The 22,769-nt window shown below is 35.8% G+C and overlaps 1 protein-coding gene across 1 annotated transcript in view; it reads left to right on the top strand.

The window, feature by feature from the left end:
- The window catches only part of CD55 (CD55 molecule (Cromer blood group)), a 30,521-nt gene extending 8,271 nt beyond the window's left edge, over positions 1-22,250 (top strand). The window contains exons 6-9 of the mRNA XM_087827729.1: positions 4,957-6,030; positions 11,309-11,329; positions 18,272-18,344; positions 21,273-22,250. Coding sequence (XP_087683855.1) covers positions 4,957-6,030; positions 11,309-11,329; positions 18,272-18,344; positions 21,273-21,432 — 1,328 coding nt within the window. The 3' untranslated portion in view covers positions 21,433-22,250. The remainder of the gene's footprint in view (positions 1-4,956; positions 6,031-11,308; positions 11,330-18,271; positions 18,345-21,272) is intronic.
- The last annotated feature ends 519 nt before the right edge of the window (positions 22,251-22,769 follow it).

Here is a 22,769-nt window from a genome sequence, read left to right as displayed (position 1 = left end):
GAAGAATGTCATAGCAGAAATAAAGAATATACTGGAAGGAATCAACAGTAGATTAGAAGAAGCTGAGGATAGAATCAGTGAATTAGAAGACAGGGTAGAAAAAACACCCAATTGAAGCAGTAATTAGAAAAAAAAAATTAAAAAGCAGGAGGATAGTTTAAGGGAGCTTTGGGACAACATGAAACATAACAATATCAGCATCATAGGGGTACCAGAAGAAGAATCCAAGCAAAGATTAGAGAACGTGTTTGAAGAAATAATGACTGAAAAGTTCCCTAACCTGGTGAAGGAGAAAGTCACTCAAGTTCAGGAAACACAGAGTCCTAAACAAAATGAACCCAAAAAGACCCACACTTAGACACATCATCATTAAAATGGCAAACATTAAAGATAAAGAAAGAATCTTGGAAGCAGCAAGAGAGAGACAGAGCATTACCTACAAGGGAGCACCCAGTAGGCTGACAGCTGATTTCTCAATAGGAACACTTCAGGCCAGAAGGGAGTGGCATGAAGTATTCAAAGTAATGAAAAGCAAGGGACTAAATCCAAGACTACTCTATCCAGCAAGGCTATCATTCAAAATTAAAGGTGAAATAAAGAGCTTTGCAGACCAAAAAAAGGCTAAAGGAGTTTATTACTACCAAACCAGCACTACAAGAAATGCTAAAGGGGCTGCTGTAAGAAGAAGAAATGCAGAGAAAGAAAGAATGACAATAAATACATACCTATCAATAATAACCTTAATGTAAATGGCTTAAATGCTCCAATCAAAAGACATAGGGTGGCTGAGTGGACAAGAAAACATGACCCTTATATATGCTGCCTACAAGAGACCCACCTGAGAACAAAGGACTCACACAAGAGAGTGAAGGAATAGAAAAAAATTTCCATGCAAATGGAAATGAAAAAAAAAAAGCTAAGGTAGCAATACTCATATCTGACAAAATAGACTTCAAAATGAAAGCCATAACAAGAGACAATGAAGGTCACTACATAATACTAAAGGCATTGACTCAACAAGAGGATATCACCCTGATAAACATATATGCATCCAATATAAGAGCACCCAAATACATAAAAAAAAACTTCTGGAAGACTTTAAGGGAGAGATTGACAGCAATACAATCATAGTGGGAGACTTTAGCAGCCCACTGACTTCACTGGGTAGATCTTCCAGACAAAAAATTAACAAGGACACTATGATCCTAAAATTAACAAGGACACTAGATCAAATGGATTTAATTATTTACAGAACATTCCATCCCAAAATACAGAATATGCATCCTTCTCAAATGCACAAGGAACATTCTCAAAGAGAGGCCACATGTTAGGACACAAAAGAAGTGTACACCTTCAAGACGATTGAAATCATATCAAGCATCTTCTCAGATTACAATGGCATGAAATTAGAAATCAGCTACAGTAAAAACACTAATCGTCAAATGACAAGTGCTGACCAGGGTGTGGAGAAAGGTAAACCCTGGTACACTGCTGGTGGGAATGCAGACTGGTGTAGCCACTATGGAAAACAGTATGGCGTTTCCTCAAAAAATTAAAAATGGAACTGCCATTTGACCCAGTGATCCCACTTCAAGGAATATAGCTTAAGAATCATGAAACACCAATTAAAAAGAACTTATGCCCCCCTATGTTCATAGCAGCGTTATTTACAAGAGCCAAGATCTGGAAGCAGCCCAAGTGCTCATCAGTAGATGAATGGATAATAAAAGCTGTGGGACATTTACACCATGTAATACTATGCAGCTCTAAAGAAGAAGAATCTCTTACCCTTTGGGACAGCATGGATGGACCTGGAGAGGATTACGCTGAAATAAGCCAGGCAGAGCAGACAAGTACCACATGATCCCACTCTTATGTGGAATCTAATGAACAGAATAAACTGATGAACAAGATAGATACAGAGATATAGAAACATGGAGCAGTCCGACGAATTTCAGAGGAAAGTTGGGGGGGTTGGCAGGGAGAAAGATTAATCAAAGAACTTAGATGCATATATACATGACCTATGGACACAGACAATAGTGTGGAGAAGACCTGGGGTGGGCGGGTGTTGCTGCCTGGTGGAGTGGTTCAATGGGAGGGGAAAAGGGAGGACATCTGTAATACTTTCAATAATAAAGAAAAAAATTTTAAATATGCTTATTTAAATAACCAAAACAGAATAACCATAGTTCTGTGTTAGTCATTATTTTATAAAAAAGTTATTTTGTGAAAAAATATAGCTAGTTCTATTTACAGCTCAATCATATAAGTGCTTTCCCTTGCGATAACAGTTTTAACTTCATTTTGTGATCCTCGGTCAGGTCACATACAAAATGTTTTTTATGCATACTTCTGATTTCATCAGATTATTATAAGGCATATATAAGGTTGAGGCTAATACAATTAATATATTTTGCTACTTTAAAGAGGATACTCTCAAGTGAAAGTGTTATTTTCTACTGCAATTTCCCAGCAGTGACAAATAAAATGACTACTACCATAAAAAATACATATATATTTTTGAAGAGATATTTAGAAGATCAATGAAGTTGGGTTCTAAAACTACACAGTACCAGTAGGTAACATTTGTTTAAGCAGTGTCATATTTAAATGCCAATGTGACTCAAGCAAGTGCTGCTTTTATAATTATACTTGAAATTCTGTCAACATGAATTTTAAATATCACTGCTTATTAAAATAGTTTTTATTATAGATGGTATACATAAACATAGAGAAATAATATTAAAACCATGAAGATGAGTATAAAATGAGAAATGAAAATCTCTCTATCCCTAGTCCTCCCTTAGAAGTAACCATTGTTTCCAAATTTTTGTGTTTTATTCTAGAAAATAAATACACATATACATACTTCTTTTTTAATCACATCAACTGTATAGATATACACCAAGGTTGAGGGTTTGATCCTCGGTCAGGTCACATACAAGAATCAACCAATGCATGCATAAATAATGGAACAACAAATCAGTGTTTCTTTCTCTGTCTCTCTCTCAAAAAGTAAATAAAAAAAGAGAAACATAAAATAGATGGGTGAAATACAATACTTATAGTAATGTGATCGATCCAAGCCCAGCTATATCAGAAATTACATTAAGTGTGATTTTACTAATATTATCATACTAAATTAATAAAGTAAAATTAACTGCTGTTCATAAGAGCCATAGTTTAATGATAAGAATATTGAATAGGTGAAAGTAAAGGGTGGAAAAATTTACCATGCAAACTTACCAGAAAAGAAGTTGGTGCAACTCTTTTAATATCAGAGTATACTTTAAAATAAAACAGTTAATCATCATAAATATTAGGAATGTTCAACAGGAATATATCACAATCTGAAATCTATGTGCACTTGAAAAAATAGCTTCAATCTATATGTAGTAGAAATGGACAGAAAGAAAAATAGAGAAATCCACAATTATAATTTGAGAATTCCATGTATCTTTCTCAATAGCTACTAGAATAAACAAGCAAAAATCAGAATATAGAAGATCTGAACAAAAACTAAACTTGAAAAAAATGACAGATAAGAGCATCGAACCCTATAAGGGAAGATGGCAATTTTTTTTTTTAAGTATACATGGAACATTGGCTGTATGCTGGGCTCAAAATCACAGTGCATTTCAGAAGACTGAAATTATTCAGAGCGTGCTTTTCGACCACCATGGAATTAAACTCGACACCAAATAAAAAGATAACTAGAAAAGTAACTTCTAGGAGATTTAAACTGCAGTGCTACAAAGTCCTTTGGATCAAAAATGAGAACTTGATAGAACAAAGAATACATTTTATATATGATGGCCTTAGATGAAAAAGTCAATCTAAAAACTTCACTTACCCTAATCATAAAATCTATCATTTTTTGAGTGCCTGCTATGAGTCGTGTTACCTGCTATGTATTTTACTTGAGTTGTCCCTTATAGAGTCCTGAGGGCTAGGTAAAGGATACAGAAATAAATGACACAACCTCTGAGCACCTAGAGCAGGATGTGTGCTGACTGCGTTGGAGGTGGAAGTGCTGAATGATGTAATATGTTGCCTCGGGGACAGACACTGTGTTAAATAACTTACCTAAAATTATTTCCCTTACCCCTTACAGTAATGTAATGACATCTGCTCCGTTTTTACGCTCCTTTTATAGGTGAGGAAACCAAAGTTCAGAGGGATCAGAGAACTTGATCTCTAGGATGTGTAGGCCTAAGCACTACTCAGTACTGCCCTAAGAGTGAGTTTGCATGAGCAATCCAAAGTCAAAAAGGCCTCAAGACCTAAAATGTTACTATGTTGTTATTTGTGAATCTCAGAATAAGGTCTTAACTGCAGCTGTGTCTAGGCATTTGTTTGCTCACCTAAAATCCAAAGAGGAATGAAACTAATGTGTGTAAAGCTGGTAACCAGCACAAGAGGAGAAAAAGGGAGTTATTTTATTCTGACTTTATTACTTTAAAAAAGAACTGAAACAATCTAAGTTTCCCAGGTCACTAACATATCCTGAAAGCTGCAGAAAAAGAAAAAAGTAACTCTGTGATTCTCTCTGTTGTGATAACCCCATTGGCCTAATTTTGCATCCTGCTGTTCTTTGGTTTGGGCATGAGCAAAGAAGACAACTGATGTGAGAAAATACTCTACTGGGGGGGTGTCACAGAATGAGATCACTGCGGACTCTGACTTTGGTTTTCTTTCTTGACGTAGAAAACGGTATAAGTGTCTCAGTACTACTTTGGTGTATTTAGTTGCCTTTAGGTGTAATTTATATTGAAGCAAAAAACAGTGTAGCATTTTAGTTCCTTGGGAAATGTACAAGAAGACTTGGATTACTAAATGTCACATTTAAGTGTTTGGGGGCGTTGAAAGAGAAGAGTCATCGAGTAAGCAGTTGGTTCCTAAATCTTAAAAGCATTATTTAGCTAATGTTTTAAACGCATTTTTCCTCCACAGAAAGTTCTCCAACTTCCAAGGTCACACCAACTCCTCCGAAACCCACCACAGTGTATGTTCCAAGAACCAAAGCCCCAACAACTCCTCTGAAACCCACCACAGTGGATGTTCCAAGAACCAAAGCCCCAACAGCTCCTCTGAAACCCACCACAGTGGATGTTCCAGGTACCAAAGCCTCATCAACTTCTCAAAAACCCATCACAGTAAATGTTCCAGCTACAGAAGCCCCATCAACTCCTCAGAAATCCAGCACAGTAAATGCTCCAGCTACAGAAGCCCCATCAACTCCTCAGAAACCCACCACAGTAAATATTCCAGCCACAGAAACCCCATTAACTCCTCAGAAACTCACTACAATAAGTTCTTCAGCTACAAAGGCCTTACTAATTCCTCATAAACCCACCTTAAACTTTTCAGCTACAGAAGCCCCATCAACTCCTCAGAAACTCACTACAATAAGTTCTTCAGCTACAAAGGCCCTACTAATTCCTCATAAACCCACCTTAAATGTTTCAGCTACAGAAGCCCCATCAACTCCTCAGAAACCCACCACAGTAAATATTCCAGCCACAGAAGCCCCATCAACTCCTCAGAAACTCACTACAATAAATTCTTCAGCTACAAAGGCCCTACTAATTCCTTATAAACCCACCTTAAACGTTTCAGCTATGGACGCCCCATCAACTCCTCAGAAACCCACCTTAAACGTTTCAGCTATGGATGCCCCATCAACTCCTCAGAAACCCATCACAGCAAATGATTCAGTCACAATAGTCAAAATATACCCTGTGTCAAATGCTCTGTCTACAGAGACCCAACCAACAGCCCAGACTCCCATCATGGCAAATCCTTCTGCTGCACAAGCCACACCCAAAACCCAAAGATTCACAACAGCAAAAGCTTCATTTACACAGAGTCTTTCAGTAACACAAAAGTTCACTCTTGTACATGCCCCAGCGACTAAGGATCACCATACAACACAAAAACTGACCTCTGCTCATATTATAGCAGCACAGAGTCAAGCTGTTCCCAGGACAACTGTCACCTCTAAAGGAAGTGGAACCCTTTCTGAAGGTGAGCTGACACTGTTCAGGTTCCAGAGTATGGATCTAATGTACTATGGTGGAAATTTCAACTTGACTAGGATTACATAATTAAATAGTCTGAGATTTATTGTAGCTAGAGTTTTGTTTCATACTAATGTTCTGGACTTTCTTCAGAGGCAGAGTTGGATTGTGGTAGGGCAAATCTTTAAAAAAAGAAACCTTTTGCAATATTATAGAAAAAGGTGTGGCCCCATAAAAACAATGTTAAGTTAAGGTTGGTGAAGAAATTCTGTGTTATACATTAGCTTTAGGGGGTCATTGAATTTTTCAACAACCCTTCAAAGAACCAAATATATACCATCCTTAAGGTTGATTTCTGGGTCTGTTTTGCTAACACAGACCCATCCCTCCAGCATGCTAAAGGATCTCTTCAGATTCCCTGGAGTTGCTAATTTGGTATATCATCTCAACAATGTCTTTTAAGTAATTGAAATCACACAGCTCTTTGAAATAGTTCACATTCATACAGGACTCTTTAAATAAAGGCACTTGAAATAAAATAGGCTATAGACTTTGGAACTACCTGTTGAGTGACTAAATGAAACCCATCTTCTGAATTAATGCTGCCTCAGACCACTAGGATGTCTTCTTGTCCCACAATCTGCCTCATGTACAACCATTTTCATACACATTCTTCTTGGCCAGTAGAGATACTTATTTTGTTTTATTTAATTTTTTCCTTGGGAAATCTCAGTAGAACTGAGCCAGAAGATAATTTTTAAAAAATTATTCTAACATTTTCATTGAAGTCAACACACACACTGGAAACTGCATGAAACCAACATGTGTGGCTCAATAACTTTTCTTTTTTAAAAAATTAAATTTATTGGGGTGACATTGGTTAATAGAATCATATAGGTTTCAGGTGTGGATTTCTGTCACACAATCTGTATATTGCACAGTGTGCCCACCACCCAAAGTCAAATTATATACTGTCACCATATGTTCGGCCCTCTTTACCCCATCCCACACCCTTTGCCCTGGCAACCACCACACTGCTGTTTGTGTTCACTGGTTTCAGTTTTATATCCCGCATATGAGTGAAATCATATGGTTCTTATCTTTTTCCGCCTGACTTATTTCACTTAGCACAATAGTCTCAAGGTCCATCCATTTGGTCAAAAATGGCAGTATTTTACCTTTTCTTACGGCTGAGTAGTATTCCATTGTGTATTTGTACCATATCTTCTTTATCCAGTCCTCTATTGCAGGACACATTGGTTATCTCCATGTCTTGACCACCGTGAATAATGCTGCAATGAACATAGGGGTGCATATATCTTTGAGAATACATGTTTTTGAGTTTTTTGGGTATGTACCTAGGAAAAACATTGCTGGATCATATGGAAGCTCTATTCTTAATTTTTGAGGAGCCTCCAAATTGTTTTCCATGGTGGCTGTTAGCAGTTTACATTCCCACCAGCAGTGAATGAGGGTTCCTTTTTCCCACAACTTCTCCAACACTTATTACTTGTCTTGTTGAGAATAGCCATTCTAACAGGTGTGAGGTATTTTCTCATTATAATTTTTATTATCATTTCTCTAACTGCTAGTGAGGTTGAACATCTTTTCATATATCTGTTCGCTGTTTGTATGTCTTTTTGGGAGAGGTGTCTGTTCAGGCCCTCTGCCCATTTTTTAATTGGGTTGTTTGTTTGGTATTGAGTTTTATGAGTTCTTTACATATTTTGGATATTAAACCTTTGTTGGAGCTCTTGTTTGCATGTATCACCTCCCATTTGGTTGGCTCCTCTTGTTTTGTTGTTTTTTTTGCTGTGCAGAAGCTTTTTAGTTTGACATAGTCCCATTCATTTATTTTTACCTTTACTTCCCTTCCCTTTGGGGTCAAGTTCATAAAATATTCTCAATGACCAAAGTCCATAAGTTTAGTACCTATGTTTTCTCCTATGTAATTCATTGTTTCAGATCTTATATTTAGGTCTTTGATCCATTTTGAATTAATTTTTGTACATGAGGACAAACTGTAACCCAGTTTCAATCTTTTGCGTGTGGCTTTCCAGTTTTCCCAGCACCATTTATTGAAGATGCTTTTTTTTTACTCCATTGTTTTTTTCTGGCTCCTTTGTCAAAAATCATGTGGCCTATACTGAAAAATATTCCATGTGCACTTGAAAATAATGTACATTCTGCTGCTTTGAGGTGAAGTGCTCTAAAGATATTAATTAAATCTATCTAATGTGTCATTTAAGGCCATTATTTCGTTGTTGATTTTCTCTCTGGAAGATCTATCCATTGATATTAATGAGGTGTTAAAGCCCCCCACTATGACTGTATTACTGTTGATCTCTCCTTTTGTGTCCTTCAATAATTGTTTTATATATTTAGGTACTCTTATGTTGGGTGCATAAATGTTTGCAAAGGTTATATCCTATCTTTTTCAAAAATTTATCTTTATTTATTTATTTATTTTTATTGTTCAAAATGTTACAGATGTCCCTGTTTCTCCCCATTGACCACTTCCACCCTGCTCCCACATCCCTCCCCAGTCCCTCACCACCCTATTGACTGTGTCCTGGGGTTATGCATATATGCATATAAATTCTTTGGTTAATCTCTCTCCACCCACCTCCCTACCCACCCTCACCTTCCCTCTGAGATTCATCAGTCTAATCTATGCTTTCATGTCACTGAATATATTTTGTTCATTAGTTTATTAAGGTCTTTAGATTCCACATATAAGTGAGATCATGTCTTTCTCCCTGGCTTATTTCACCTAGCATAATATTCTCCAGGTCCATCCATATTGTCTCAAAGGGTACGAGATCCTTCTTTTTTCCAGCTGCATACTATTCCATGGTGTAAATGCCCCACAACTTTTTTGTCTACTCATCTACTAATGGGCACTTGGGCTGTTTCCAGGTCCTAACTATTGTAAATAATGCTGCTATGAACATGGGGTAAATATATTTTTTCTGATTACTGTTTCAGGATTCTTAGGATATACTCCTAGAAGTGGATTCACTGGGTCAAAAGGCAGCTCCATTTTTAATTTTTTAAGGAAACTCCATACTGTTTTCCAAAGTGGCTGCACCGGTCTGCATTCCCAAGAGCAGTGTATCAGGGTTCCCCTTTCTCCACATACTTGCCAGCATGTGTCATTTGTTGATTTGCTGATGGTAGCCATTCTTACAGGTGTGAAATGACACCTCATTGTGGTTTTAATTTGTATCTCCCTGATGATTAGCGACATTGAGCATTTTCTCATGTGTCTCTTGGCCATCTATGTGTCCTCTTTGGAAAAGTGTCTATTCAGGTCCTTTGCCCATTTTTTAATTGGATTTTTTGTCTTCCTCTTATTCAGTTGTATGAGTTCTTTGTACACTTTGGAAATTAGCCCCTTATCAGATACATCCTTGGCAAATACGTTCTCCCATATTGTGGGTTTCCTTTGTATTTTGAGGCTGTTTTCTTTTGCTGTTTTCTTTTGGTAAAGTGATCCCTCCCACTATGTTCTTCTTTCTCAAGATGGCTGTGGCTATTTGGAGTCTTTTTGGTTCCATGTAAATTTTTGGAATATTTTTTCTAGCTCTGTGAAATATGCTGGTATTTTATGTTGGTATTTTAATAGGAATTGCATTGAATCTATAAATTGCTTTGGGTAGTATGGACATTTTAATGATATTATTTCTTCCGATCCATGGACATGGTATATTCTTCCACTTGTTTATATCTTCCTCTCTTTCTTTTTTCAGTGTCCTGTAGTTTTCCGAGTACAGGTCTTTTACATCCTTGGTTAAATTTATTCCTAGGTATCTTATTTTTTAGTGGCAATGGTAAATGGTAAATGGTAAGTGGTATCGTTTTTTTAGTTTCTCTTTCTGAGAGTTCATTAATGGTGTATAAAAATGCCATTGATTTCTGGAAGTTAATTTTGTATCCAGCTACCTTGCCAATTCATTTGTCAAATCTAGTAGTACTTTAGGGTTTTCTATGTCATCTGCAAATAATGACAGTTTTACTTCCTCCTTTCCAGTTTGGATACCTTTTATGTTGTCTTCCTGTGTGATGGCTGTGGCAAGGATTTCTAATACTCTTGAATAAGAGTGGTGAAAGCGGACATCCTTGTATTGCTCCTGTTTTTAAGGGAAATGATTTTAGTTTTTTACCATTGAGTATGATGTTGGCTATAGGTTTGTTGTATATGGCCTTTATTATGTTGAACTATGTTTCCTCTATTCCCACTTTGCTGAGGGTTTTTACCAGAAATGGGTGCTGGTTTTTGTCGAATGCTTTCTCTGCATCTATTGATATGTCTTTTCATTGGGGCATTTAATCCATTAACATTCAAAGTGATTATTGATAGAAATGTTGCTATTGTCATTTTATTATTCATATTTATGTTGAGATGAAATTACTTATGTGCAGTTAATTTAGTCTTTAAATATTATACCATTTCTTGATTTTATTGAAAAAAAATTGTATCTCCTACTTATTGAGTATCTACTATAGTGGCATGTTCCATACATCTTCCATTTGTTGACAATAGTCCTTACAACAACTTTGCAAAATAAATATTTTTAGTTTCACTTTATAGATGATGAATTAGAGGCTTAGAGATTAACTTATATTATTCATATATAATGCATAGTTAGTAGAGAGAAAATTGGGGTTTAAACAGATATTTGCTGGCTCCAAATTATATGCTTTTTCTGCTATGGAATATTGCTTGTTCAAAATGGTACTTTGAGTAAAATTTGTTCAGCCCTTAAGAGGCAACGTATTTATTGTTACAAATATATTTATCTGAAAGTAAAGTTATTTTTGCAATCCTTCAGTCATGGTCATTTAAAGGTTTAAATAATAAGGTGATACAATAATTTAGGTTTTGCTAGTCTGCTGAAAGAAACTTGAGTTTCTGAGTCATTTCTTGATTGTAGGATCAGATCAGTGGTTACTTACTATTTAAGCTTTTGAACTTGTTTCTTGTCATCAAGTCATATAACCAAATTTACATGGCATTTGTTTCCATATTTAATAACTCCTTATCATATTTTATACTTATAATGTTAACTCATTGAATAGATATAGGCACTGGTGTGTAAGTTATTGGATTGTTCATAATGTATAATTGTTCTCATAAATTCATTTATAATTATTTCTGTTATAGAAACCTGAGTTACTTTTGAACTTTCAAGTATAGTTTATATATATTAAATTTATAGCAAATTGATTACTTTAAACCTTTTTTTATTTTTGTAATTCTTTTTTTCCTTTTTCTTCTTTAGGGGCTAAAGCAATTACATTTGGTAAGTTTGGTTTTTTGGCAGTTGAAAGAAATTGTTGTCGCTGTAGAATGTACAATTCATATTTCTGCAAGAGAAAATTGCCTTTTACCAATTTTAGGAATACTATTAAAACATGGTGTTTCTTAGTGCCAAAGAGAAAACGGGTAAATGTATTTTATAAACATGTCTGGACACCATTACGTACTAAGTACTATTCCAACTATGTTCATTTTCCAAAGTTATTTTAGGACAACTTCAAATCATTGGGCCAATCACTCAAGTATTATTGTCTGCTTATTGTTTCAATGCATCATTCTAGGGACTGAAGAAAAACGAGAAAAGACAGTTATTAATACAGTTTCTATCCTCAAGTATTTTATAATTAATCAGAAACTACTTCTTGACCATTTCTAGATTTCTGTCCTACCCACAAATAAAATAAAGAGTGTTATCTTTGATTACATGTTCTTTCTTTTCCCTTCCCTATCAGTGATTGAAAGCAGTTATTTTTTTAAAAATATTCTGTTGCTTTAGGCATGAGGCTAAAAACATATCTGTATTGCAATTTCTTTTTGCATTTAGCCCAGTCCTTTTTTTCTGTCCATAAGTATATTATTTGGTGTTATGCTTTAACAAGAAGATTAATAAACTTTTAAAGAAGATGCTAAGAGAAACGTTTGTTAAGAATTAGCAATACAGTTAATTTTCATATTGATAAGTAACATTTGATAGAATACGCTTTTATAAAAAAGTGTATATTTAAAATTATGTCCTTATAGTCTGGAAACTCCTGTCTTATTCGTGTATGAATTAGTCAAAGTACTATAAAGCTGAAAACAGGTATTTTAAAATTATTTTAAAAAAATTATTTATGACAGTTCTTCTATAGTTGAATAAACCTCTCCTACACTGAAGGATTTGTCTTGAAAGATCAAAGAGTTAAAATTCAATTTGTTTATTCTATATTTTAAATAGAAATAAGTGTATTATAAATGAATATCTCATGATTTAATGATTTAATGATAATAACAGTGATGTGTTAGTATATACTATGTGATTTCCTAGCAAGCTTTTCTTAGTGTTAGTTATAATTCCAAATGTTTTCAAAAACAAAGAGGAGCTTCTCCCCTTTTAACTCTGACACATGGTGATATTTTTATTTGTGATTCTATCCTTGTAAAATATAAACATGAAAATTGTCTTCATTTCTTTTTTTTAGAGTGGCAATTTGTTTTTTTAATAATTAAAATTTGATTTTAAATTACAACTGACATATAATATTATATTAGTTGCAGGTGTACAAAAAGTGATTAGACATTATATAAGTTACTAAGTGATCACTTCGATAAATCTAGTACCCATCTGACACCATACATAGTTATTACAATATTATTGACTATATTGACTATTCTGTAACTACCAATTTATACTTCTCAGTCCCTTCACCTTTTTTATCCATTCCCCCAATCCCCTCCCATCTGTCAACCGTCAAAATGTTCTCTGTATCTATGAGTCTGTTTCTGTTCCACTTGTGTATTTATTTTGTTTTTTAGATTCCACATTAAGTGAAGTCATATGGCATTTGTCTTCTTTTGTCTGACTTATTTCACTCAGTACAATACTCTCTAGGTCCATCCATGTTGTTGCAGATGGGGAGATTTCATTCTTTTATATGGCTGAGTCAAATTCCATTGTATTGATGGGCACTTAGTTTGCTTTCATATCTTGGCTATTGTAAATAATGCTGCAATGAACACATGGATATATATATATTTTTTTGTTTCAGTGTTTTGGGTTTCTTTGGATAAATATCCAGAAATGAACTTGCTGGGTCCCCCTTTGTCTCTTCTTATATAGCCTTTGTTTTAAAGTCTATTTTGTCTGGTATAACTATTGCTACCCTAGCTTTTTTGTTTATTTGTTTCCATTTTCATGAACTGTCTTTTTCTATTGCTTTACTTTCAGCCTGTGTCATGAGGATCTTGTTTTGTTATCCATTCAGCCTCCATATGTCTTTTGATTAGAGCATTTAATCCATTTGCATTTAAAGTAATTGATGATAGATATGTATTTATTGCCATTTTGTTATTTATATTTTGAGCTTTTTTCTTCTTAAAGAAGATCCTTTAATATTTCTTATAATACTGGTTTGGTGGTGGGGAACTCCTTTAGCTTTCTCTTGTCTGGGAAGCTCTATCTGTCCTTCAGTTCTAACTGATAACTTTGCTGGGTAGAGTAATCTTGGTTGTAGGTCCTTGCTCTTCATCACTTTAAATATTTCTTGCCAATTTCTTATGGCCTGCAAAATTTCTGCTAAGAAATCAGCTGACAGTTTTATGGGAGCTCCCTTGTAGGTAACTAAGTGCTTTTCTATTACTGCTTTTAAGATTCTCTCTTTGTCTTTTACTCCTGGCATTTTAATTATGATGTGGGCCTCTTTGGGTTCATCTTGTTTGGGGCTCTCTGCTTCCTGCATTTGTATGTCTATTGCCTTCACCAGGTTAGGAAATTTTTCTGTCATTATTTTTTCAAAATGGTTTTCAATTTCTTGCTCTTTCTCTTCTCCTCTGGCAACCCCATAATGCAAATGTTGGTACACTGGAAGTTGTCCCAGAGGCTCCTTATACTATCCTCATTTATTTGGATTTTTTTCTTTTTGCTGTTCAGATTGGGTGTTTCTGCTTCCTGTCTTTCAAATGTCTGATCTGATCCCCTGCTTCATCTGCTTGTGTTAGAGATTTTAGGAAAGTCTGAAGCACAAACAAAGGCAGGCCATTTGTATGGAATGGCCACTGGAAATGGCTTAGGTGGGCCTGAAAGTTGGGTGGGATGCATTCTCAGGGAATCATCAGGTTGGGGTAAAGTGTTAGCCAGACTGATGGTCCCTCAGATATGGAGTCCACCTGCCTTCTGTGAGGGAAGAGCCCAGAAAAGGAACAGTGGCCTCTGCCAGCACTTCTGTCTGAGAGAAAGCTGCCTCTCCTGCTCTCATTCTGATACCAGATAATTCATTTCCTCCCCACATGTTCATGGTGTCTTTCAAGCTGTTGCCCTAGTATTGGAGCTCTGAGGGAGGGAGTCCGAGTAATCGTGTGTGCAGGCCCTTTAAGAGGAACTGCCTGAGTCTCCAGCCGCTTTTGTCTTACTCAACCTCAATTCCTGCTGGTTTATATGAGCCAGAATTTATGAGGACCTCTCCTCCTGGCACTGAAACCCTGGTATGAGGAGCCTGGTATGGGGCTGGGACCCCTGGGCCCTCAGGGGGGACCTCCATTGCCAAGATATTCCTCCCAGTTTTTAACAGCCACACGTGGGAATCTTTGCTCCTCTTATCAGTCTCGATGTGGTTGCTTCTTTTAATCACGAGTTGCAGGACTTCCATTCAGCTAGGTTTCAGGTGGCTCAGAATGATGGTGGTTCTCTAGTTTAGCTGTAATTCTGATACGGTCTTGGGAGGATTCAAGTACCACATTTACCTAGGCTGCCATCTTGACCAGAACCCTTAGTTTCTTAAAATTATTCTGTTAATCAGGTCACTTGTCATTTTGATTTTTTTTTTTAATCCTCACCTGAGGATATTTTTCTCCATTGCTTTTCAGAGAGTGAGAGAGAGAGAGAGGGAGGGAGGGAGGAAGGTGGAGAGAAACATCGATGTGATAGAGACACATTGATTGGTTGCCTCTCACACGAGCCCCAACCAGGGCCAGGGATGGAGCCTGCAACTGAGATATGTGCCTTGGCCAGAATCAAACCCAGGACCCTTCAGTCCAAGGGCCGACACTCTAACCACTGAGCCAAACTGGCTAGGACCACTTCTCATTTTAAAGATAAGCAAACTCTAATGCAAGGAAATTGACTTTGTTGATTATGATTATAATACAATTAAGTGAATAATATAGATAATATTACAACTTTGAAAGTATTTGAAGTTTTTCCTATTTAACTCTGGTAAAAAAAAGAGACTAACTAATCTTCTCAGGATTTCCTTATTTGCTATGTAAATGAAGCCTCTATTGTTAATTTTAAAGATATCCAGATATCCTTTTACTGGTTCTATATCAGTGTTTCTCAATTTTATTTTCATTATCGCCCTCTCCTCCTCAAGGAGCTCTTTCAACTTTTTAGACATTTTATCAATTTTATAATGTAGCCATGCCCCAGTTTTTTGCTGAGAGAACTGTGGTTTTGCAAGATTTATAACTTGCCTAAGGTCACACAGCTAAGTGCTTAAATAGAGGCCCATGACTCATGTTTCTAGCACTAGGTACTTGAAGGGATATAAGGATTCCGGTCCTAGTGGCAGAACAAGAGCTGCACAACTCAGATTTTACAATTAAGTTATCCCTTATTCTTTACAAGTATCCCACACCCCCACTCCCGCCCCGCAGTTGCTTAAGTGTATTGTGACATTCACAAGTCCCTTATGGGAATTAATAGGTCAATTGAAAGAATATTAAAGAGAAAATTAGAGAACAGTCAGTAAAACAGCTAAAATACTTTTCTGTATCCTTTAAATATTACATGTGTATTTACTATGCTTTATATATCTCCCTGAATGTGGCATGTGTAACAGACTAGCCCAAATTGAAGTGTATTTTCAGGAGCCTTGAGTCATCCGTGGTGATTTAAAATGCATGATATGCTGATATAGGGTTTTCGCTGTGTCTTAATACGCGTCTATGCATGACAAGCTTAAATCTCATTATAAGGTGACTTTAATTACATGCTCATGATTCAGAGTTAAGAAGTTAAATAATCATTCAGTTTTTCAGCAATCTTTTTAGTCTGGAAGTGAAAGCATGTGAACTTTTCTTACTTAAAAAATTTGAGCCCAACTAGCGTGGCTCAGTGGGTGAGCACCGACCCATGAACCAAAAGGTCCCTGGTTCGATTCCCAGTCAGGGCACATGCCCGGGTGTCGGGCTCAATCCCCAGTGGGGTGGGGTGCAGGAGGCAGCTGATCCATGTCTCTCTCCCATCAGTGTTTCTCTCTCTCTGTCCCTCTCCCTCCCTCTCTTTCTAAAACTCAAGAAAAACATATTAAAAACCAAAAAAGAAGTGAAAGAATTATTAGATGAGGCATCAAGAAATGTAGGCTTTAGCCTTAAAATTTTTTTTTTTGAAGAAATACAAAGGCCCTGAAAGTCCAGTGATAATAGCAAAGTACTTAAAGGGTCCTGGAGATGTTGCTGAGGAAGGAGTGTTGACTCCTGACTTACAAATCTGATAATTTAAGGTTTACTCAGGCATATTTTTTCTCTTCTGCAAAAATCTCTTTCCAGTGTGACTTCACTTGTCCACAGACCTGTCCCTTTATTCTGTTATATTAAATAAGATTATAAGGAAGAACAAAACCTATCCACAGCTTTCTTATATTTTAGAGAATATGGAATGCATTTCTAGTGTATTAGATGTAAGTGAGACCTTTTAAGTGACTGGGTGAACCCATATTTCTTCAAAAAAATGAGACAAGCATCGTTTAACACCAGATCTTGTAGGTAGAATTCTGACTTGGGTTTTTCAAAAATAAAGATGATACTTTGTATATTGTTTCAGTTTTCTCCGCTACAAAAAATATATATATATCATTCAATGCAATTTGATAAATATTAACTAAACACTTTCTACTATTTTCCAAGCACTGTGCTAGTTATTGGAGGTGATTAAATGAGATAATAGGTGACAAACTGATTTGCAACATTTTAAACAGTGTAAAAATAGTTCTACATCAGGGAACATTACTAAAATACTCCTTTTCTTGGAGAAAACCATTTAAAAAAAAATTTTTTTTAATTATGTAATTTTCCTACCTCAGAGTTCTCCAGTTAGTGACTAGGAACATTGGAATCACAATCATAATTTTATTAGTAATCTATAGTTTCATTTATCCCAAGTCGCACAAATATTAAATTGACTCTAATTCCCCTTTGGGATGGTTTTCTATAGGTACCAAGTGGATTTCGAAGTCATAAAGCATTGCCTTTGTACCTTAATTTTTCTTCTTCTTTCTAATTTATGAGATAATACTCTCTTATTAATTAATAAAGCAATCATTTATGTAGATTTGTTTCTCAAATTGCTGTATTTCGCTCTGGTTTTCTGTTAAGCCATCAGTCTTCACACAGTTTCTTCTAGGATTACATATATGTACTAATTAGAGTTCTAGGACTACTTTTACTTCTGTCATGTAGCTATTTTAGATCACTTTTCAATTTCTATCTTCATTTATCATTCAAATTGAAAATGGGATGTTTTTGCTACATTTGGAAATGGTGGAATTAATGGAATGTGGTGAAGGGGGAAAAAAACTCAAAACTTTTGAAGAGCCGTGATTTATTTTATGAATATAGCCTTTTCAAGCTAACGATGTGATGCTAGGGCATACGTTAAAGAAACTGATTGGGTAAAGTACTATAAAAACTTATCTGTGGTGGAAATAGCTGTTTTTTTAAAATCACTTGCCCACATGGTAGTGCAAGTGTGTGATATCTATATATTGCTCATTTGGAACCAAATACACTTATTAGACAGATTAGCTTCAGCTTGCTTTTCCAGGATCATCTCTAATTTCCTTTGTAGTATAGATCCAAAGAGTGTGTGGGTGGGGGGGGAAATGCATGTATGAAAGATCAGTGATCAAAGCATTTAAAATGAAGCATGATGGGCTTAAAATACTTTATAATCTTCTCATCAAACAAATTTTATTTGATTATTATGACACTTTATTTTTAATATTTTATTTCCTTTTTCTTTGAAAGAAAACAGGATAAAGGGTAAATAATGCACAGTTTTTACTCTCAAATTTGGAACGTAAGGAAGCCAGACACAAAAATATAATTTCTGTCTTCCATATTTTCATTATATTTGCCTCATAACCTGTACGTTTATCATTGTGAAATTACCCTGTATATGTTATTGTTTATGTTTTTATTAACTGTGTTACCAAAATTTTCCCCCCTCAAGGAGTCGGTGGTGCTACTGTAATAATTAGTATGCTAATTCTAGCCAAAATTATCCTGGACTGTGGAAAATCAGGGTGAGCAGAAATTCTGATGATTCAAAACATTTGTTCTTAGCTTCTTTCCAATAAAACTCAATACTTGATCATGAATAGTTTTCTTCACTTAATTGTCTTTTTAGGCATGCTCTCTCTTTATTCCTATCTATAATCACTAACCCTGCGTGAACAAACTTTGTGTCTTTTTTTTCTTTTCAATTTCTCAATATATTCAAGGACATTAACCACCTTTGGAAGGAAAATGATTTGAAAGCCAAAGTCTCCCTTTGCAGTCTATTAATCAATTTACCTTTCCCTTAGTACAACTAATGGTAGCATATGTGTGTTGTACAAAAGCAAAGAAATGTGGGGGGGGGGGGGGGGAGCCAGCCTCTAACATATTGTTAAATTGCCTATAATTAGGCCTTTTTCTGAGTTGTGTTTATTGGTACATGACATTCTAGCCAAAAACAGCCCAGTGGTTAAGAGGACAGGCTCTGGGACCTGACTGCTTGGTTCCATCCTGTGCCTGCTGTTCCTGTGCCATGTCACTATAAACAACTTAACCTCTCTGTGCCTCAGTTTTCTCACTTGTAAAAAGCGGGAGATAGAGAACCTATGGAATTGTAGTGGGGATCAAATGAATTTCCACCTGTAAAGAAGTTAGAACATTGCTTGGCACGTAGTAAGCCCTCAGATGGTAAAACAGTAACACGTAGGGAAAAAAATCAGTATTATTCAAAACATCTGGCCTGCCTTGAAAATTCACATGTGAGGTATATTGTCATGGTTGGCTCTGACATGTTCGGTAGATAAACAGGATTATTTAAATTGACCCTCTCCTAGCCCTCTGGGCAGAGGAAACAGCATGTGCAAAGGCCCCGAGTTAGGAAGATGCTATGAATGGCTGAGAAACAGAAGGATTTTATCTCATGAGTCCTTATAAAACTCATGACATATTAAAAATAAATAAATAGATAACTAAATTGACCCTCTTTTGTTTTCTTGTAGGTTTTATTGCTCAGAAAACCAGTTACAAAGTTCATATAAACTTTTGAGTTATTTCTATACTTCCCTAATGCCTACGTTTTCATTAATTAATTAGGAACAACTGTATTTTAGTGCTGTTACTAAATTGCCTGTTTTAATTCTTTGGGTGATGTGAGCTATCTACTTTTGGCCCTAAAGAACTCTTTCCTTTCTCCCTAACTTAACAAATATTGTTAAGAATATATATTCAAGCCCATTATAAGCTAAAGTATGTGAATGTTCTTTAAATCACTAAGTGGCTCAGTATTTTAGTAAAACTATTAGACCATCGGGTCCTGGATTTTTAAAATAGTTTTTACTGTTCATAAAGTAGCCTCGAGGCTGTAACAGCAAATGTAGTAAAATATTACTCGCTCTTCAGATTTTTCAGAAACTTTTTAAGAATGGGACTTTTGGAGAGATAAAGAACATTTGTAATATTTTAAATAAAAATAAAAATAAAAATAAAAAAGAATGGGGCTTTTAAAGCCCAGCAAAAATGAAAAGAAGTCTAAGTCATATAAAATGACTTGGTACAGATGCTGCGGCAAAACCACTCAGGACAAAAAGTAAAGCACCACCTCACGGCCTTCCTTGCGTCTGTCCCAGCTCTTCTGTCCCCCTTCCGAAGCCAGAGCCGTGGGGCTCGGCAAGCGACGGTGGAAGGCGACGAGTTTGCAGGGCGCCGGCACTGGGCCCCATCAGTTCCTTCACGTTCTTTGGTGAAACAATTGGCCGTGGTATTTTTAATAGGATGAAACGTGCTGAACCATAGAAGGAGGGAATATTTGTTTTGAGTTTTCTTGGGGGTTTTACAGCAAACCTAATTCCTCTATTTCTGAATAAGAGGAAAAGTTCAGGCAAAAAGCCCTGAGAAAACATTCTGCCTTTTAACAACACTCCACTTGCCTTATTTGAGAAGTAAAAGCCCTTGAGGGCGAGAGCTAGCTTTATACATGCCTGGTTATTCTCCTGATTTCATATCATTTTTAAAAATTTTATATCAGCTTCATTAACAAATCGGTCTTAATGAGGACAGGGGAAAGAGTCAGTGAGCCCGAGGGCGGTGACGCGCCTTCGCCCGGCCGTCCTTGGTGTTGGCCTGCCCGGGGACTGGCTTCTTTTAGGAGTGTCGCCTTCCATGGGGCATGCTAGCTATAAAAAGGGTGTGACTGTAAGCAGCTGCTGGTATTACTTTGGGATTCAGGTTTAAATAACGTAATTCAATTAGTGTTTTCCTTCTCTACTATTCAGCTCTTACTACACTCACGAGAACAACAAAGCACCCAATGTTATGTTTCATGGTCTAACTGAGACTGGTGACGGTGCCTCAGAAGTACGAAGTAAATCATGAAAGGTACACGGTTCTATAAAATCCCATTTCTTGCAAACGCCCATCCGTGCTGTTGGCTCAGGATTTATCTGGTACTATTCAAGGATACTAGAGGCTTCGCCCTGGACTGTTGTCAGAACTGTTTTTCTTTTTTGAACGAATGACTAACATTGACTCTTGAGGATGACATGCCATCTGTCCTTCAGCAACGCGCTCGTCACCTCTCCCTGTCTTGCGCTCAGTTTATTGTAATGATTAGATGCCAGCCATGACATAAATATTTGGGGGGAGACACAAAAGGTTGATATGTTAGGGCTTACCAGTAAGAATGCCTTTATTATTATGACTATTTGACTCAGGAGGTGATTGGCTTGTATTGTATTTGTTTCTCCTTTTGGCTTGGTGGCTTTCAGAGTTCCCAGTGTCGAGGGAATACTAAGATTTGTTGTAAGGTATACTATATAACTTACTAACTTTGCATTAGTTTGACACCCCAAACTAACCGATTAATTCTTCATAGTCTAGCGCATGGTAACTTAAATCTTCATGTTTATTACCAGTAAATAAAATTATTTTGATTTTAACTTCTTTTTTTTAACTTTCAGGACAAACATTTATAACATTGATAGTTTTGCTTATGACGCTAGTAACCACTGGCTACCTGGCTTAGCCACAGAAGAAAAAAGAAGAAAGCTTACACAAGTATCCAGGATACTTCTAGTTTCTTATAAGTTTCTGGAAGCATGGACACAATATATGCAGTAGTGCTGTTCAGTTTGCATGCTCTCAGTTTCGTTAAGGTGCTAAGAGTGTCACTGAATCAAGAAGAAACAAATCTGTCCCAGAATCATCACGTTCGCAGCACTTCCAAGCCTCTTAAAAATAAAACAATTCGCAGGACCGGGACTAATTACTTTTCGAAAAGTGTAGGAAAATGTAGGGATTTGTTCATGCTTAGAAGTGCACATGAAGAAAAGGAAATAAGCGATTCTTCCCCCCATTGGATTCGTAATGTTATTTTTACTTACAAGAAAATTAAAAATTAAAAACCATTCGTTGGATATTGAAAACAAACAAATTTATTGCCTGGCCTCTCTTCTGAGCAAAATTGCCAAAGTGAGATAAACCATGTTATAAAATAACCCTTCTTGACTCTAAGGCATTTTATACTTTCTTATTCCATGGAAATGCATTTGACTGGGTTGGAAAAATATTTTAAATGAAAAAGATGTTAATGAACTAGAGAATCAAGTTTCCTGGGTTAGTTGGTGGCAAAGGAGAAGTATAGAATGAAGGAATAATTCTTTCTTTGTCACCTAAGTACAGATAATTAACAAGATTTAACCCTTTACTTGTAAGATGGATCAGTGACAATTTTAATTTTGTTCTTAGGAAAAATCTTTCTTTTTGTAAAGGAATCTGTGAGAGGATGAGAGGGTCTTTTTATTAACTTAATGTCTTTGAAAGTATCTAGAGATATTACAAGATTAACAGGAAAAGATTCTATATTTCTGAAGTGATTCTAAATTATAAATCTTATTTTTTGTAATATTATGATTATTTATATCAGTGAACACACTGGTTTTACATGTATAGGAAAAAAAGTTCAAGATGATATGTAAAGGAAAATTTATTTTCCCTAAATGAAATAAATAATTGATCAAATTTTTGCCTCCTGTAGTATTTGAAATTTACTTTCTTAAATATAAATAATTTATTTCTAAATAGAATATTCTCCTTCTGCCTCCCATAAGTAGTTGAGGATATCCTTTTGGTTATCCTAAATGTTTGGGGAAACATTTTTGGTGACTTTTAAATTATACTACGTTGTACTTTCTTAAGCATGTCATACTCTCTCAGAGTATTATATGACTTGTTACTGGTTTATCTAAAGGTAATCGCATTAATTTCTAGATTCTTAATATATTCTTGTCATTTTAAGTGTTGGAATAGACTAGAATATGCACATAACTAAATATAATAATAACTTGTCACATTACGTCATCTGCTTTGTTGTTGAAGTATTTTAAAGTAAATTCCATATGCACCATGGCATTTCACTGTAAATACTTCAATATGTATTGCTAACAATAAGGATATTT

Source organism: Miniopterus natalensis, chromosome 19 (assembly GCF_054644295.1).
Source record: "Miniopterus natalensis isolate mMinNat1 chromosome 19, mMinNat1.hap1, whole genome shotgun sequence".
Lineage (NCBI taxonomy): Eukaryota > Metazoa > Chordata > Mammalia > Chiroptera > Miniopteridae > Miniopterus > Miniopterus natalensis.
The sequence above is the reverse complement of the archived record's forward strand: the minus strand, read 5'-3'. Positions and strand labels throughout refer to the sequence as shown.